This window comes from Suricata suricatta, chromosome 5 (assembly GCF_006229205.1).
Source record: "Suricata suricatta isolate VVHF042 chromosome 5, meerkat_22Aug2017_6uvM2_HiC, whole genome shotgun sequence".
NCBI classification, from domain to species: domain Eukaryota; kingdom Metazoa; phylum Chordata; class Mammalia; order Carnivora; family Herpestidae; genus Suricata; species Suricata suricatta.
In genome coordinates, this window is record NC_043704.1 from 144,402,150 (window position 1) to 144,421,481 (window position 19,332).

A 19,332-nucleotide genomic window follows, 5' to 3' on the forward strand; every position below is an offset into this window, starting at 1 on the left:
GCCCCCTTCTTTCACTGGCTAAGTGCCCTGGGACCCTTACTGTCCAAGTGCCAGCCTTGCTCAGCATTAAGTCATGTTTCCTGGAGGAAAAAGCATGAGACCAGTAGTCACTGCTGTCTACCTAGATCTTTGCAGGTCACAAAACACCTTGAAACCCCGCACAACCTAGCTGGTGCCGTGCCTATCTTATGGGGCTACAAACTGAGGCCCAGAGGGGAAATGGCTTATCTGTGCTCTCACAGCAAGTTAGTGACGAACTTAGGTCTTCTGTCCTTTCTGCCTACTACACCGTCTCTTGTGTAGGAGCCCAAATTGAATGAAACTTGGTTTCTTAGTCATCTATTACCACGTAACAAATCACCCCCAAACTTAGCTTCAAAGATCAGTACACATTATCGCTCATGGTTCCTGTCGGTCAGGAACTCGAGCCCACCGTGGCCGGGTGGTTGTGGCTCAGGTGTTTTCCCGAGGCTCGGTCAGAGGTCATGGAAGGCTTGATGAGCCTGGAGAACCCACCTCCAAGGTGGCTCACTCGCCGGCTGTGGGTGCATGGCCTCCGCTCCTCTCCGTGTGGCCCTCCCTGGAGGCTGCCCAGATGTCCTCACACCGTGACTGCTAACCTCCTGCCTTCCCCAGAGCACGATACCGAGACTGCAGCCGCTTTATGACAGCCTCCCAAGTCACATAGCCTCACGTCCGCCGCACTGTGTTCATCAGAAACAGTTCACTGCATTCAAGAGGAGCCTACATTTGAGAGGCATTCAGGGAACCTGTGGACATAGTTTAAAGCCAGCCCCGCATGCAAATTTCCATTCTATTGACTTCTGGGAATATTGGGGTCCCTGAGGTGTTGTCTCAGGGCAGGTCGAGTTGACCTAGACTGAAGTCCTAAGCAAGGGCAAGGTTAAGTCGCACATTCTTAGCAACAGCGAGGCCTTAAGCTCTGTTTTGCCCCGGAGTACCCAGGGTTTCCTACAGTTGTACTTGAGGAGGGGTCAAGGAGGGCCAGAGGGAGACACCCACACTCATAGGAAAGTAGGAAGAAAACTGCATGGGTGAAACCCCCTAGGAGGAGGCGGGCTCCTCCCGTGTACCGGCCTCCCCGCTCCCATTGGAGAACCGCTTCTCTTATCCCCTTCTTCCCACTCCCCACACTGGGAAGAAGAGGTCCAGAGAGGCCAAGCTTCTTACTGGAGTTGCCTCGGCGTCTGAGGCCCCTTGGCTTCACTGGTCGATATGCCCCATAGTCCCTCCAGTAGAATATTAAACACACTGCAGTAAAAACCTTGTAGGGGCACACGAAGATGGCCATGAACTTGTGGATTAGATTTGTCTTTCTATTAATTAATCCTTATCTCGTTTGGCTGACTACATTTCTTGTCAGATCCGTTTCCAGGCAATGTCTGGTTCAGATGAGTGAGTACCAGACTAAGTTTATTCTTCCACATCCTGCCACCTCTGTGGAATGCGCTTTAAGGGTAGGGAGAACTCATCCAGACAGATGGTAAACTCTGAGGTCTCTCCACGGAACGGGGATCAGAGCGCCTGAATCTTTTATAAGCAGTGCTTGGTTGCCCCCTCGTGGACAAATGGAGGAGGTCACGTGCTTTCTGAACAGCAGAGCTACATTATAATCCGCAGGGGGCGTGGAGAGGATTGTAAAGATCCCTTTGACTGTATAAAGAAAATACTCAGCATGTGTAGGCAGCAGTCAGCCTGAGGATGATGTAATTCTTTGCTGGTGCAGGGAAGAAGTATGCGCTTTTATCTGATCACCTCCTGTGGCTCAATGTATTAATAATCTGGCTTATTTGAATCAATGCAGGAACCAAAAATATTAAGTACGTGTGTATAGGTGCATTGGGTGCATGTGTGTGTGTTTCCTGGGCAGAGGGTTTGTGTGCTGGTCAACAGGAGTGGCTAAATTTTTTTCCGTAAAAAGCCAGATAGCGAAGACTTTAGGTATTGCAGCCAAAGGCCACCGGTGGTGGTCTGCCATGGTAGCATGAAAACCACCATGGATAATATGTAGATTAATGAGCAGGGCTGTGTTCAAGTGCTGTATATACAGGCAGGGGGCTGCATGTGGCCACAGGCCCTAGGCGTCAACACCCTGGGGAGGGAGAGTTGAACTGAATTGTGTTTGCCTCACACTGGACGATAAATTCCTTGGGACAACGATGGCGTGCCTTGCCCACCTTTGGACCCTGAGCGCCCAGCACTGTGTCTGGCATGTAATAGGTGCTCATGGCACATTTGCTGACCCCAGATGGCCCTCATGTCAACCTTTGTAACATATCAACTTTCTTCCAGGATTTCTCAGAATTCATTGAGTTAAAAGCATACTCTTGGAATTGGTTGTTTAAACCATCAGTGCAAATAGAACTTGCTGCTATCCCTATTGTCTTTCTACTTGTCCCTGGTTTTTAAGGCTTTTTAAATTTGTTTTTGAGACAGAGCATAGTGGGGCAGAGAGAGAAAGGGACAGCAGGGAGCCCGATGTGGCCATGGGTCGCGGCTAGGCTCGAACTCAGAATGACCTGAGCCAAAGTCAGATGCTCAACTGACTAAGCCACCCAGGTGCCCCTCTTCGTCTCCCTGTTTAAAATGAACCAGAGTGTCATATGAGAGACTAACATAAAGAGGCTCTATGCCTCCCTCAAGATGGCACCCCTTGGCGGCCCAGCATTAGCCAGCAGCCCCTGGGAACCTTGTTTTGCAGAACCAGGGATGGGTTTGCATCAAGGCATCTGCTCATTTTACCAGAACCTGTTTCTGCCCAGAGACTTGGACATGGGGGTGGGGGGTGGGGGGGTGGAGCTGGCTGGTGACATTCTAGGTAATGCTACCTCCCTAACACAGCCAGAACACAGCGTAGGAACCAGCTTCTCTGTCTCCCACACCAGCCTTTTCAGCACTGCGTGTGGCTGTTCTTGGGCAGGTTTGTGGCCGGCCAAGCCACTCTGCTTCTGCTGTTACCAGTCGTGGAAGTAGCTGTCCTTTATAGAGTGTAGTGTCTCATCATGCAAAATACATATTATCCCCATATTGCAGCTGAAGACTGAGGACCAGCTAAGCTCAGTGATTTGGGCACGATATTGATATCATATAGCAAAATAGTTCGAAGTTTGGATGTTAGTTAACATACTGTGCCTCAGTTTCCCCATAAAATGATAAAAAATGGTTGTGAGGTGTTATTTTAGTTATCAGGTGGGTTAAATGAGGTAAGGCATGAGAAGCACTTCCTTACTCCGTGGTAGATACTATGCTATTGCTAATATCTGGAGCTTGGGCATATAGTAGGTGCTCAATAAATACTGGACAAATATAATTAATTTGCCCAGTCACACAGCTGGTAAGAATTCAAAGCCTGACTCTATCAGGCCAGATGGCCATGGCATCATATCCTTTAACCAAATAGGAGCAGAGGACATGGTAGTGGTGACATTGAAGGTGTCCACGGTGGGCAAAGGACAGAGCTTGATGGCCAAACACCCCCAGTCCACTTAGCCTGCCATCTTGTTGGTATTGTTGCTTATAGTAGAGCCCTCAAGTTCAAACCATAATCCAGGAAGCTGGAAATAGATACAAGTCCTTGGTTCCATGCAAGTGTAAAGATTTTGAATTACAATGAAAGGCTGCTTTTGGACCTAAGAAAAGAGAGGATGTACTCCTGAGTTTGGAGACCCACTAATAATACTTGCATAAAAGTAATAACAGGCTCAGCGCCTTGCTTGTACCGAGCATTGTTGGGCATGGATGACTTAACTGTTTGGTCTTCCTACACCCTGCACCCAAAGTTGCCACACCCCCATTCTACAGAGAGAGGAACACTGAGGCTTTGGGGAGTAGTTTGCCCAACAGCAAGGAGTGGAAGTCAGCCTCATTCTTTTCATAGGACTCACACAGCTTGTAGGTAAATACCCATCTAGGTACCTACTCTGCGGACAGTGACGACACCCACAATAGCTGACATCCAGTGCCCCTTCATTGCAAGGAATTAGTGTGGTAAATGATTTAAAGCCCAGGGACGCCCAGGTGGCTCAGTTGATTGAGCGGCTGACTTCGGCTCAGGTCATGATCTCGCGGTTCCTGGGTTCAAGCCCCGCATCAGGCTCTATGCTGACAGCTCAGAGCCTGGAGCCTGCTTCCGATTCTGTGTGTCCCTCTCTCTCTCTGCCCCTCCCAGCTCATGATCTGTGTCTGTCAAAAATAAGTAAACATTAAAAAAAAATTCTTCAAAGAAAAACACATATCTGGTACCATTCAGAGTGGAGGCAAGCAATCTATCAAAGCACAAGGCAGTAATTGAAATATTCAATGTTCATAATGACCCTGGGTCATCAAAAGGTTTGGCTGTATTAGGAATACTATACTTAATTGTCAAAGGGAGATACAAAACATTCATTCAACTGAGCTCTTTACCCTATTGTTCACCAGCGGGGTTGGAGAAGAAACCTTAGTTCACTAAAAAATAAAAGTCCTTAGCTTGATAAAGGGCATCCATCAACTGTCAACAACAGACCTCACACAAATGGAAACATGAAAATAAACAAAGTAGAATAAAATAGGAATGGTCACTGTTATGTTGTGATAGATGGTTCTGGAGATTCTAGTCAGTGCAGCATAAGAAAAACAAAGAAGTCGTATAAATATTGGAAAGCCTCAAAACTGTTACTGTGGGTGTCTGAGCCAGAAAATTCTAGGGGATCAGCTGAGATCAGTAGGGTGGTCAAATCCCCTAGAACTGAAAGGCTTGTAACAAAGGCAGCTCTCACCTAACACCTCCTTGCTCCGGGGCCTCCCTCCCCAGAGACCGAGGTCTCTCTACTTGAGACCCCTCTGGCTTTCCTCCCCTCCACGGTTACAATACTGTGAGCTGTGCCTCAGTCTCACGTGCTAACTAGTAACCTGCTGTACGAGCTGACTTAGCGTGGGCTGCCCTAACAGTATACCGTAAACTGGGGAGCTTAAACTCCTGTTTCTGGATGCCTAGAAGTCCAAGGCCAAGGGGCCAGCAGAGTTGGTGCCTGGTGAGACTTTTCTCCTTGGGTTGGTGACAGCTAACCTTCTTCGCCTTCTCCTTCATCTTCTCCTCCTTCCCCTCCTCCACCTCCTCCTCCTTCACCAAATAGGTTGGTTTTTTTTTTAAAATAGTAATTTCAGGAATAGAATTTAGTGATTCATCACTTCTATGTAACACCTAGTGCTCATCCCAACAAGTGTCCTTCTTAGTGCCCCTCACCCATGTAGCCCATTCTCCACCCAGCCCCCTGCCGGCAACCTCACTGTGTTCTCTGCATGTAAGAGTCTCTTATGGTTTGTCTCCCTCTCTGTTTTTATCTTATTTTTGCTTCCCTTTCCTTATGTTCATCTGTTTTGTATCTTAAATTCCATGAGTGAAATTATATATTTGCCTTTCTCTGACTTATTGTACTTAGCATAACACATTCTAGTTCCATCCACGTTGTTGCAAGTGGCAAGGTTTCATTCTTTTTTATTACTGAATAATATTCATATATATATATGCCACATCTTTTTTATCCATTCATCCGTCAACAGACATCAACGGACATTTGGGCTCTTCCCACACTTTGGCTATTGTCGGTAGTGTTGCCATAAACCTTGGGGGGCATGTGCCCCTTCGAGTCAGCACTCTGTATCCTTTAGATAAATACCTAGTGTTGTAACTGCTGGGTTGTAGGGTAGTTCTATTTGTAATTTTCTGAGGAACCTCCGTACTGTTTTCCAGAGTGGCTGCACCAGTTTGCATTCCCACCAGCATCTCTTGTTGCCTGGGTTGTTAATTTTAGCCACTCTGACCAGTGTGAGGTGGTATCTCAGTGTGGTTTTGATTTGTATTTCCCTGATGATGAGTGACGTTGAGCATCATTTCATGTGTCTGTTAGCCTTCTGGATGTCTTCTGTGGAAAAGTGTCTATTCATGTCTTCTGCCCATTTCTTTACTTGACTATTTGTTTTGGGGATGTTGAATTTGATAAGTTCTTTATAAATTTAGGATACTAACCCTTTGTCTGATGTGTCATTTGCAAATATCTTCTCCCAATCCCTTGGTTGCCTTTTAGTTTTGCCAGATAGCTGCCTTCTTGCCATATCTTCACGTGACTTTCCTTTAATGCCTGTGCAGGGGTGGAGTGGGATGTGCTTTCTTGTTTCTGTAAGAGCACTAATCCCATCATGAGGGATCTGCCCGCATGACCTCGCCTAAACCTAAGTACCTCCTAGTAAATAAATAAATCTCCAAGTAAATAAATAAACTTAAAAAAAGAAATCAGGGGCACGTGGGTGGCTCAGTTGGTTAAGTGTTTGCGAGTTCGAGCCTCGAGTCGGGCTCTGTGCTGACAGCTAGCTCAGAGCCTGGAGCCTGCTTCCAGTTCTGTGTCTCCCTCTCTCTGCCCCTCCCCTGCTCATGCTCTGTCTCTCTTTCTCAAAAATAAAATAAACATCTGCAAAATTTTTGAAAAAATATTATCTTTTGATTTGAAGGCATTTGCCTATGTCTTCTAACATCCTATTTCTTTTAGAAAAATTTTAAAAGCTATTGTTGTTTATGATCTTTGGTAGGTGACCTGTTTGTTCTTTGGTCCTTTAAAAAAAAATCTTCTCTTATGTCCTGAAATTTCACAATGTACCTTCTTCATTTGTATCTATTTTCGTCCATTGTGCTGAGTTCTCAGGAGAGCCCTTTTATATAGAAATTCAAGCCCTTAGACTCTGAGATTTCTTGAGTTATTCTGTGGTTGATGTCTTTGCCTCCGTTTTCTCCAGTCTGTATTCCTGAAACATATCATTCAAGTGATTGACCTCCTGAACCTGTCGTCTAATTGCCCTCTGGCCTGGTTTCTTTCTTTCTTTTTTTTTTCTTTTTTTCATCTTTTTGTCTTTTCACAGTCTTTTCTAGAAGGTTTCCTCAATTTTGTCATGTAACACTCTTATTGCATTTTTAAATCTCTTCTATCCTATTTGTAATTTTAAAACTAATTTTGTTTCCGAAGGACTATTCGTGTCCTTCCTATATCCTGCTTCTGGTTCACTACTGGGATGTGTTTTCTCCCTGAGAATACGGATTCTTTTTCTCTCTCTTCAAAGTTATTTTCTTCCAGTTTGTGTTTTTGGTCTCAGCGCTCTGCCCCATTATACCAGCTTCCCACCCACCCCCCCTCAACATAGATCTGGTAACCTTGGTTGTCTGTATTTTAAGAGTGCGAAGCTGTTCAGATGCTCAAAGCACGTGGGCGGGGCTTATCGACTTGGAACCTCACTGTGGCTGCACCTGGCCAAGCTGTGTGTTGGTGACTCCCCAAGGCCTTTTCTCTTGTTGGAGTGAAGGTTGGCTGCCAGTACCCAAGAATGCATGGAAGGGAAAGGGTAGGGACTGGAAGGGTAGGGAAGTCTTCATGAAGAGTCATAGAAGCCTCTGGTTTTCAGCTCCATACTCAAACCTTCAACTGTGCCCCTCAATCTGGAGATCCCCTACCCCCCCCCTTTTTAAAAAAAACCCTTTAGCGTGGTTTTCAATCGGGGTGATTTTGCCTCCTAGGAGATACTTGGCAATTTCTGGACACAGTTTCGATTGTCAGTAAGAAGGAGCCGAGCGCTTGGTACTGGCATCTAGTAGATAGAGGCCAGGGACACTGCTGAATGTCCTGCACAGGACGCCCTCTGCAACAATGACTGTCGGCAGACAGTGACTGTGTCATAGGACTGAGGTGGAGAAGCCCACCTAGAATAAACTTGCAGACCAATGACAGGCGGGGCAGTCACCCAGTAGCTCAAAATTAGGGCACAAGGTTAGGACACCGCTACTTTCTTTCCCCACCCACCCATCCCCCCCTTTTTTGTTTACATAATCTCTGTGCCCAACATGGGGTTCAAACCCATGACCACAAGATCCAGAGTCACAGCTCTACTTAGTGAACCAGCCAGACCCGCCCCCCTTTTAAAGTCACCTAGGACATGGCTACTTTCAAACAGCTTTCCACAAATCCTCCTTATTTTAGCCGCCCCTCCCCCGTCTCTCCCAGTGCCGCGCCCCGCCCCCCCCCCAGAGGTGCCTGAGTCTTTTCAGACTTTGGGTGAGCCTGTTCTTTACTTTCCCTGTCATCCCTTCCAAGCTTCTAAAGATGTGTCACTTGTCTCCTTTCCTATTCATCCCATTGTTCCCAAAGCTACGGTAACTGCACTGTCACAGCAGTCACAGTGGGGCGGAATCGAAAAAGGCCTCCAAAAACTCACCCAATATGTGAAAGATCACCAGTAAGTGATTACAGATCAATTGACTATTGTTAGAAAAAAATTAAAAGTAGCCTTTCCTCACCCCATATATGGAACTTAATTCAAGTTATATTAAAGATCTAAACCTATATACCAACTGTAAGAAAATGTATGAAAAGTTTTTTTTTTAATTTTAGAGAGGGTGTACATGCACATGTGTGGGGAAAGGCAGAGAGAGAGAGGGAGAGGGAGGGAGAGGGAGGGAAGGAGAGAGAGAGAGAGAGAGAGAGTCAGAGTCAAGCAGGCTCCATACTCAGCGCAGAACCCGATGAGGGGCTTAATCCCACAACCCTGGGATCATGAGATGGGCTGAAATCAGGAGACACACGCAATTGACAGAGCCACCCAGGCACCCTTGGTAGGAGAATATTTTTATAATCTTGTGTTGAAGAAGACCTTCCTAAGCGGATAAGAATAGAAGGCTTAAATGGGGACCAATTAACTATGTGAAAGTGCGGGCCACCTGGGTGGCTCAGTCAGTTAACCCACCAAGTCTTGATTTCAGCTCACGTCATGATCAGCTCTGCTTCGGATTCTCTCTCCCTTTCTCTCTGCTCCTCCCTGGCTCATGTGTGCTCTCTCTCGCTTAAAAATTAAAAGCGTTAAAAAAAATAACTATGCAAGTTTAAAACTTCCATATAACAAAAGACTCTATTAAGAAAGATAGTTAAAAAGCAACACCCTGGATGGGGAAAATATTGCCACATACATGATTGGTTACCATCCTTATGGAAAGAACTTTACAAATCAGGAAGGAAGTGATTTTTTAAATAAAACATGTCAATAAGGAAAGAACTCAAAGTAGCATATAAGAATTTTAAAAGGTCTGTGTCATCTGCACCAATGATCAGGAAAATGCAAACTAAAACAAAACAAGAAAAATACTATATATCAGTGGTTCTGAACGTGTGGTCCCTGACCAACAGCATCAGCACCATCTGGAAATTTGTAGAAATGCACATTCCCAGATCCCATTCCAGACCTATGGAAACAAGCTCTGAGGGTGGGTCCGTCCATCTATAGTTTTACAAGTCGGGCAGGTGATTCTGATGCCGACAGTTCACTCCTGTGTGAGACCCAACGCTGTGCAGCCAGGAAAATGAAAGAACAGCATTTGGTGTTGTGCTTGAACCAAATCTTTCTTTCTTAATCCGGTTTGAAATTATTTAAAATGAGGAAACTCAGGATTGAAGGGAAGAGCATGCCTTCGTACAATTAGTCCAAGGCTTTGATGAGTAATTTGGCAGTACCTCTAACACTTAAAATAGCCTAGAAATTCCACTTCTCAGAATCCATCCTGAAATTCAGGTATATATTATAAGAATGTTCCGTGGGCATTTTTATACAGGCATGAAGGAGACAGCTTAAATTTCTCTCAATCAGGAACTGGTTACATGAATTCTAGAAAACCAGGCACATGTTGAAATTGGCATAGATCGCTATGTAGTCACGTGGAAGGAGGTCCTGCACGGTATTGCTCACTGAGAAAAGCAAGTAGAAGCACCATGTACAGCACGATCCATATTTTCAAGAAAGAAAAGGGTTTGCAGGTGGTAGTTGTAGATGTAAGGGAAGAAGTTAGGAAGGGTAGTTTACGACTTTTATATTGGTTTCTCTTGAGAATTTTCAACTGGTGGGAGTTTTTGCTTCTTTGTATATTTTATATGTACTTTATATATCTCTGTTTATTTTTACCTGCATTTGTCACTTCCGAATTTTAAGTCTTAGCTTTCCCATTCAAAAAAGTCTTAGCCTAAAGAAATGTTCATCAGTGACAAAATCAAACAATGTTTTTGTAGTCTAAGCAAATAAAAGGCTAGAGTTTGTCTTAAACACACACACAGCAGAAGATGAAGGACCCTTTTGTGGAGTGATTTCCATCAGTACCCACGATAGCGAGAGACAAAAGGCTTGCTTATTTCTGTTACCTAGGAAATTCACTTGGGTAGAATTCTTGTCTTGACGGGGGCATTCTTTTAACTGTGTTTGCTGGCGAGGTCATGGGCCAGGTATTCCTGCTCTTCGAGAGATGGGCTCAGTTAACGGTATTGTCCCCGTGTATAAAAGATGACCGCTGCTGGCACATTAGGCGGTGGACTCTGCTTGCTTTAATAATGAAAAACCTTTCACCTTCAAAGCCAAGAGCTGTTAGCTGAGCCTGGTTAGCTGGACACGGGCCTCTGCTAAAGACTCTTGCACTCCCCAGAAAGACACCCTAACCCCGTTTGCCGTGCTTCTTCAAACACCCTCATGTTTCCTGGGTGCATCAGCAAGGGGCCGTTCTGACTCTTTCGGTTGGAACCAAGAACCGGAGATGTTATTTCGGACACTGCCATGCTGGGTGAATCTTGCAGATCCAATGAGCGTCACATATATGTGTGTAGATTACCTGTCAGTTACGATGAATTCAAGCCTGAAACCCCATAGTGCGAGGCTTAGCACTTTCTGGGCTTCTGTCCCATTTTTACATCTTTGCTTTTGATAAATTCTACTGCCACAAATGTAAGCCTAAAACACATCTCCATTAAGCATTGCTTTGGAATTCATGTGCAATATCAACTAGATAAAAAGAACAGCAACTTTCAACTCTAAGGAAGGGAAACAGCAACATTCAGAGTCTGTTTTGTGCCCTCCAGCAGTCTCTAAACCGTACGAGAGAGGTGGGTTTCTCTCCAGGAGGAGTGTAAAATGTCCCTTGGAATCCTGTCTGAGGGCTTCACGATCCTCACAGTGTCTTTTTTTTTTAATTGTTTATTTGAGAGAGAGAGAGAGAGAGCGAGAGCAAGAGCGAACATGACTGTGCTCTAGCAGGGGAGGGGCAGAGAGAGAGGATCCCTGCTGTCAGCAGAGAGCCAGATGCAGGGCTCAAACTCATGAACCATGAGATCATGACCTGAGCCAAAGTCAGATGCATAACTGACTGGGCCACCCAGATGGCCCTCATACGTCTTCCTTCTTTAAGACAGGCCTGTACTTTTGTCCCTGCAGCATCCCCTTCTAATCCCGATCTTGAGCCCTGGCCACTTCAGATTGCAAAAGTTGAAAACTGAGCTCAGCAACTGTTGTTCAGATCACCCGTTAACCTGTTCCTGTTTATTTGTTCCAAGTGAGGAAATGACACCCTAATGCACATCGTGTATCTTTCCAGAGACTGCGCATCTTTCCAGTGGTCTGACCACTGGTCTGTTAATGTCCCAGCCACTTCTGAAGTCTGTCTCCAATTCTCTCACTTCCACATTCACTGCCTCCATCTTGGTCTTGAATACATCATCTTCTCTCACTGAGACTATCGTGACAGTCTCTGAGCTTGTCACCTCGTGAGCGTGCATGTGTGTGTGCGCACGCGCACACACACACGCACACACACACACAGCCCTTTCCTGTCCATGTGTCCATTCTCCTCAAGAGACCAGGGTGTTATTGTAACCAAACTAACGCAAATTCCCTTCTTGGTGAGACACTGAAGGAACCACACCTGGGGGACTTGTGACACAAAGGAAACTTTATCTGCAACAAATGAGATCAAAGGGAATAGTTTCCAAGCCATGACTCCTGAGCAAGGGTGAACGGGTTCCTTTTATCTAGGGTTAGGGTGAGTATTTAGAGAGGGGAGCCTGGTCCCTGTGTGCGGAGGCGGGCGTCAGGCCACGCATGCGCCTTAAGGAAACAGGCCCGTACGTAAGTGAGGCTTGCGCTCCTTCTTGGAGATTGGGGGCAGACTTAGTATTACAGAGAGGTAACTGTTGGTCATTCCCTGGGTCTCTCCATGGTCCATCTGCACAGGCGTGAGTGGGGGTTAAGTTCCAACCCGTCTGTGAGTGGTCTGGGCATTTCCTGTTGCTTCATTTTCTGTCACGGGATGTTATGCCCAGCCGGTCTTTTGCGAGATAAGCTAGAAAGAAGAGCTTAAGGAAAAATGTGGGACAGAAGTCGATGAGTATCAGCAGGTGAGACAGTAAAGGTCAGGTTCTGGTGTCTAGCTGGTGACAGTATAAATTACTTACACCTGGGCCCACATAATCTGACCCTCCCCAACCTAACATTTTGCACCAACGTCCTAACTTCCTATACTTTCTTTACAGGTTCTAGAAGGCGGCACAGCCCTTCCCTGCTCCGGACCACAGCCCGTGCTGTGTTCTGTGCCCAGCACCTTGTCTTCCCAGCCGTGTCTCTCGCTAGCCTCTTACCAGGTCTCCTTCCCTGACACTTGCCATGCCTGCACCCAGGTCATAGCCGTCTGTTCCACGGCCTTACCACAGCCTTCACTTTCCTTCACAGCATTTGTCACAGTGACAGTCATGCAGATATTTCCCCCCATGAGACTTGAAGTTGTGTGCAGTGGGGTCTGTTCAGTGTGTGCCCGACCCCAACCTTGGGGCCTGGTAGCAGGAAGCCTGGCAGAGTGTAGGTGCTCTCATGGGTCAAACAAGTGAGTGAAAGCAGTCGCCCTAGCTTTGCGCTTAAAGTTTCTGCAGTACTTTGTACCCTGTGCCTTGAACAAAGCAGAAGCCGAAATGAAATCAGTGGGCCTGAGTCACACAGCAATCCAGAACTTGCAGCCATAGCCTTGCCTCGACTCTTCCCTGATGCTGTCTCCCGGGGATATGGTTTGGATCTAACTCCTTCATGACTTAGGAATAAAGTCCTGGTCCCTGGAAGGTGCTGGAATGTGAGATGCATACTTTGCTGCGGCCTTCCCTTTGTTCAGGGCTAACGACGCCTACAGTACAGTTTGGATCCGTTTCTTTTTCCTTCATGAAACCTGCCTCTAGTCAATGGGGGACATTGATTTGGCCTTGGCTTTGGCTTTCATCGTGTTCACCAGCGGTGGTGAAGATTTGGATGGCTGTTGCCAGAATAGTGCACAACTTATGTTAAAATGCTGAATGCCGGCATCTGCCCCCGGCCCTTGCTTGTCCTCCTTTCCGGAAGCTCTCTCAGGCCATGCGTTACTTGCCATCTGCAAAGCCGGGGTGGGAGGGAGGGGGCGGGGCATCCTCAGAGATGTATCCCTTGAGAGCAGATCAGTCCCAGCGAGCACCACAAGCAGACCTGCAGTCTTGTTTCCTTGACAGGTATCAGCCTGTGAGCAAATTCCAGCCACAGACGAGTGTGGTTTAGCCCCTCGTGGTGTTTTAAAAATCATTATTAGTTGCAAACATTTAAAAATCAAGATTATTGAGGCGGGTGGCTCAGTTGGTTGAGCGTCTGTCGTTGGCTCAGAGCATGATCTCGCAGGTTGTGAGTTCGAGCCCCACGTCGAGCTGGCTGCGGTCAACCTGTCAGCACAGAGTCTGCTTCAGATCCTCTGTCCCCTTCTCTCTGCCCCTCCCCTGCTTGCACTCTCCCAGAAATAAATAAATATTTAAAAATCAAGATTATCAGGTACAAACTTGAGTTTCTGTGTTTTCTTGGGGGGAAAAAAGGAAGATCTAACAAAATCGGCTCACAACAGGGGTACTTGACTGGCCCAGTCAGTGGAGCATATGACTCTTGATCTTGGTGTCGTGAGTTCAAGCCCCACATTGGGGGATAAAGTTTATGTTAAAAATAAAATGGCCAGTTTGCTGGAGCTGAGTAGAGACTGCCCCTTACAAGAGGACATCGTTTTTCTTGTTTTCTGGTCCCTGTTCAGCCTCCCATCTTCATTTATTGTAGCTTCTGGCATTTGTGAGCACCTGAGTTTGCAACCTGTTGTATATCTGTTAGTCGTGTGTAGTGTAAACATGAATGAAGCTGTAATTTACACTCTGTATTTTTTTTTCTCTGTCTCTGCTTCTTTCTTTCTTTTCTCCTGTGTCTCTCTTTTCTTTTCCACTGCCTCTGTACCATTTTACAGGTTCTGGGACTGCTGGTATGGACACTTATTGCTGGAACCGAATACTTCCGGGTCCCTGCTTTCGGCTGGGTCATGTTTGTAGCCGTATTTTACTGGGTCCTCACCGTTTTCTTCCTCGTCATCTACATAACAATGACCTACACCAGGATCCCTCAGGTGCCCTGGACAACAGTGGTAAGGAAGCCAGCGGTGGTCTTGTCCATTACCCACTAGGCTGGTTAGAACTGAGTCCTCCTTTCCTCAATTCAGTTGTCCCTCTGCCAGCAAAGTAGGGGCAAAGCCAGGGAGAACCCAACACAGCAGGTAATATTTACATTCTCCAGTTGCCTCTCAGGTATTTTATAATAAATTAGGCATGTGGGAAGGTCCAGAAATTTATTTTCTTTTTTTTTTTTTTTAATTTTTATTGTTCTTGTTGTTAATGTTTATTTTTGAGAGAAAGAGAAAACATGAACAAGGGAGGGGCAAAGAGAGAGGGGGAGACACAGAATCTGCAGGCCCAGGTTCTGAACTGTCAGCACAGAGCCCAACGTGGGACTCGAACCCATGAGCCATGAGATCATGACCTGAGCCGAAGTCAGACACTTAACCAACCGAGCCACCCAGGCGCCCCCAGGAATTTCTTTCAGGCAGAATAGCAGACCAGTTCTCAGAAGACTGAATGAAGAGAAGTCCAGTTCTTTTTTAGTTCCCTGTAAATAGTGTCCCCTGGAAACAGGTACGTCAGGGCCCCGGCCATCTCACTTCTGTTCACACAGAGCCCTTTGATGTTGGGGTGCACAGGGGTGCAGGGGTTGAATGAAAAGTGAAACTACTGTTAGAACAAATAGATGTCCTCACGTTTGGAAGCAGGTGTGGTCAAGGGGGACTGGAGTCTCATGCTGGCTCTGGGGACTATCCTGATGCACAATAGTCTACGGGGAACACACTGTCTGGGGGGAAATAGATAAGAAGATGTACCCTAGGTGCCCCAGCACTGTTACAGAATGTTACAGACGGGTAGCTTAAATGACAGAAATTTATTTCTCACACTTCCAGAGGCTGGAAGTCTAAAATCAGGCGTCACTGTAGTTTGATGAGAGTTTGGAATGGTGGTGGTTCAGAGCTGACAGCCACAAAAAAATTCTTGAGATGGCTTTTGTGCAAAAAAGGTGATTTTTATGAAAGCACAGGGACAGGACGCGTGCGTGGGCAGAAAGAGCCATACTGGGGTTGTGAGGGTGACTGGTCTGTGCTATGGAGTTGGGGGAGGTAAAGACAAAAGAGAAGCCTCCAGAAGACTTCCATATGCTAACAAAAAGCCTTGCCATAGTCAAACCAAGGTTGTTTCCCTTTAGTAAGGCATTTACATTAGGACGGCAGGGGGTTCCTGTGAAATGGTCCCCACTGTATTTGCCTCAAATATTTGTCAGTGGACTGCAGGTGACAGAGAAATTTCATTTTACCTGCCATTTCCTTCTTGCCTTTGTTCCCCACATCACTGTGGAGGGGAGGGTGATGTTGGGGCTCCAGGAAGCTGAGCCAGTAGGTTTCTGGAGATTAGGCTGTTGATAAGATTGCCTTTTCCTTGTAATTTACTGAGATATTTGTAAACTGACGGAGACTCCTCCTTGCCTGTGATCTCTATCAGTTAGCCATTTGCTTTTCCCTTTTCTTTGTTTTCGGGCAGCCAGGAGTGCCTGAGGAATGTCACACGTGTCCCTCCTGGGGGCGGGGGGGGGGGGGGGGGGGTGCCAGCTTGTGCTTTGCCCTCAGACTGCCTCCTGGTCCCTGATCATAGCTGGTCTCTGCTGAGAGCTCTCTCCCTGGCTCGCTGATGCCTGCTCTCTCTCTGTGGCCTCGTGTGGAAGGGAGGAGAGAGTGAGCGCTCTTTCATCTCTTCTTGTCAAGGGAGCCAATGCCACCTTCATGATGTCATCCAACCCTAATTACCTCTCAAAGGCCCCATCTCCAAATGCCATCGCTTTGTCAAGCCTGTGAAACCAGACAAGCTACGGGTCATAGACGGTCCCCTTCCAAAGGGGAGAAACAGGGAAGAAGGAAGGAGTGGCGGGTCCCCAGGCAAGCCCAAAACTTACAGGGCAGACTCCACTGGATCTGAAGGCTCCAGAATAAGCCTCTTTTTCAGTACTCTGCCCGCCAGGCCCACTGGGATGGCATTGTTACCCCCACACCTTTTCAGGGTGGGCCTGCCTTTGAGGAACCAGCTAGAGACATCATGGCGCACAGGGACTGAGGAAGCAGCCCAACTCTTTTTATTTTTATGCTTTTTATTTATTTTTGAGAGACAGAGAGAGTGTGAGCAGGGGAGGGTCAGAGAGAGAGGGAGATACAGAATCTGAAGCAGGCTCCAGGCTCTTGAGCTGTCAGCACAGAGCCCAATGCGGGGCTCGAATCCATGAACCATGAGATCATGACCTGAGCTGAAGCTGGATGCTTAACCAACTGAGCCACCCAGGCGCCCCACAGCCCAACTCTTGAAACTTTGGAGCAACCAGCCTGCCCCTGGGGCCCAATGATGATCTCTGAATCAGCCTTGGGGTGCTTCATTCTCTGGTGAAGACTGGTGCATATTCACAGCCAAATAGCTTCATGGTTCTATCCTATAAAATCCAAGACGTTGGACAGGGCTCCTTTATTTTGTCCCATCTCCATGCCCTTCCATTCAAACTGGTGGGGTTCCATGGCCGTAATTCCTTCCCCAGGCCTAGCTTCTGCCCGTACGCAATTAGATCTGTGGTTTGGACCCCTGATCTCTTTATCAAATGGCTGTTTGGCCACACCTGTGGTGTTTTCTTCAGAGTAGGCTTTCCTATTTTTCACAATTTGGATAGGCTATGGGTTTTCCAAACCATCAAATTCTGCTGTATTTTGCTTAACAATTTCTTTTTTTTTTTTGGTAAGTTTATTTATTTTGAGAGAGAGAGAGAGAGCAGGGGAGGGCCCAGCAAGAGGGCAAGAGAGAATCCCAAGGAGGCTCTGTGCTGTCCGTGCAGAGCCCCACGTGGAGCTCCATTCCACAAACTGTGAGATCATGACCTGAGCCTAAATCAGGAGCTGGATACTGAACCCACTGAGCCTCCCAGGTGCCCCAACAATTCCTTCGTTAATTCATCTTTTTCCTTTTGCATTTTACTCTCAACAGAAGGAACCAAGCCACGCCTTTCACACTTTGTTTGAAAAGTCTCCTCATTTAAATATCCAGTTGATCCAGTTTTGTTGCTTGCAAGCTTTATCTTCCACAAAACACCAGAACCCAGTTCAACGAAATTCTTTACCACTTTATGACAAGGATCACCTTTCCTCCAGTTTCCAAAAAAACATGTCCCCCATTCCATTTGAGATTTCTCCACAATGGCCTTTAACATCCATGTTTTTACCAAAATTCTGCTTTTGATTATTTATGTATTCTCTAAGAAGATGGCAGCTCTCTCCCTCGCTCTTCTTTCCAAACCCTCATCGGAATCACCTTCGACACCCCTATTTCTAGTTGCACCTCAAAACTCTCCAGCCTTTACTCATTCTGCAGTCCCAATGCCTCTTTTATATTTTTAGGTATTTGTTATAGCATCAGTTCCACTCCTGGCTCCAAAACCTGTCAACCCCCCTCTTGATACAAATTCCGTAATAGAGTGCTCTAGAAAGCATAGGCAATAGTTTTGTGTGTGTGGGTATGCACGCATACGTGCGCACGTGCATAAAGAGATTTGTTAGAAGGAATTGGTTCACGTGATTATGGAAACAGGGAAGTCCTAAGACCTCCTGTTGGCCAGCGGGGGGCCTGGCACACGGAGGGTGTCGTTCCAGTCCGAGTCCAGAGTCCTGAGAACCAGGAAGCTGGTTGTTGCAGTGCAAGCCCAAAGGCAGGAAAGGAGACTGATGTCCTGGCTCAAGGCAGTCAGGCAGGAGCAGTTCTCTCTTTACACAGCCTTCTTGTTCTATTCAGGGCTTCAACTGATTGGATGCAGCCCACCCACATTAGAGAGGGCAGTCTGCTGTACTCAGGCTATAGATTCAAATGTTAATCTCATCAGAAACCCTCATGGATAGACCCAGGATAATGTTTGACCAGACATCTGTGCGCCTGCAGCCCAGTCAGGTTAACACAGAAAATCCACCCATTGTGGTACCCTATGACACGTGGCAAAGTGAAGGTATGTACAGAGTGTGATGGAAGTTATGACCTCAGCTGGGGACAGCTGGGAACTCTTAGCATTTAGTGTCATCTGAAGACTGATCGCGCACATCCTAAGGGGAACTCAGAGATAAAAGGCGAGGTCCCCCTTGCTTTGTAATCTTGTTGGGGAATTGAAGTGGCTGCATGATTTAAAAAACAAAAAAAAACCCAAGTGGTGCCACATGTGTGCCGCTCTGAAGCGGTACTATCTTTTTGGTTGCTTCTATTCAGCCAGTGTATCAGAAAACTATCCAGTTCCAAATAACTGACTCATAAACCAGCATAGTGTGTGTGTGCGGTGTAGACTGTAGGGAAGCTGGCAGGCTTTAGCACCCTCCCTGCTCAAGATGTATCTGGCCTGGTTCTTTCTGGAACGTTCAGAGCTAGCTAAGTTAACCACACAACAACACAACAACAAAAACAGGTCTCATTTGATTGCACAGAACGCATTGACGGACTCTGGACAGTCTCCCCAAACATGAAAGTGAAGATTTTCCATTATGATTCTCAAGAACGTGGTGTAGGCTCTGACAGGAATTCCAGCCCATAGCTGCCTGGGGCACCCCGCGCCTTGCAGCCTCGTCGGAACTGGGGTGACGCCTCCCCGGGCAGGCAGCGGGAGGAAAGACTCATTGGATGTGGGGAACCGAAGTAACAGCCACATGGGAATACGGGGTGAGGGTATCACCCAAGTGACCTGGCGGAACGGGAGGAATTTTGTTTGGGAGGAAGATAGGTCTTAAAGGATGTCTTGAGGAAAGTGCTTGTGAACTTGGAAGAAGGGAACTTGGAAACTAACAGGAGAGCAAATGGGTAAGATGCAGGAATGAGCCATATCTTTAATTCCACTTCTGCTGAGTCTCCTAGGCTCCTAGGCATGTTTACTGTACTTTTTTTTAAAACATATTTTCTAGAGTTTATTTATTTTGAGAGAGAGAGTGAGCGCATACATATGTACCGGCAGGGGAGAGAATCCCAGGCAGGCTCAGCACGGTCAGTGCAGAGACTGACGTGGGGCTCG

At 46.7% G+C, this 19,332-nt stretch overlaps 1 protein-coding gene across 1 annotated transcript in view; it reads left to right on the top strand.

Moving 5' to 3' along the window:
- The window catches only part of CMTM8 (CKLF like MARVEL transmembrane domain containing 8), a 51,275-nt gene that overhangs the window by 25,838 nt on the left and 6,105 nt on the right, over positions 1–19,332 (top strand). Inside the window, exon 2 of the mRNA XM_029940851.1 lies at positions 14,135–14,308. Within this exon, the coding sequence (XP_029796711.1) occupies positions 14,135–14,308 (174 nt within the window). The remainder of the gene's footprint in view (positions 1–14,134; positions 14,309–19,332) is intronic.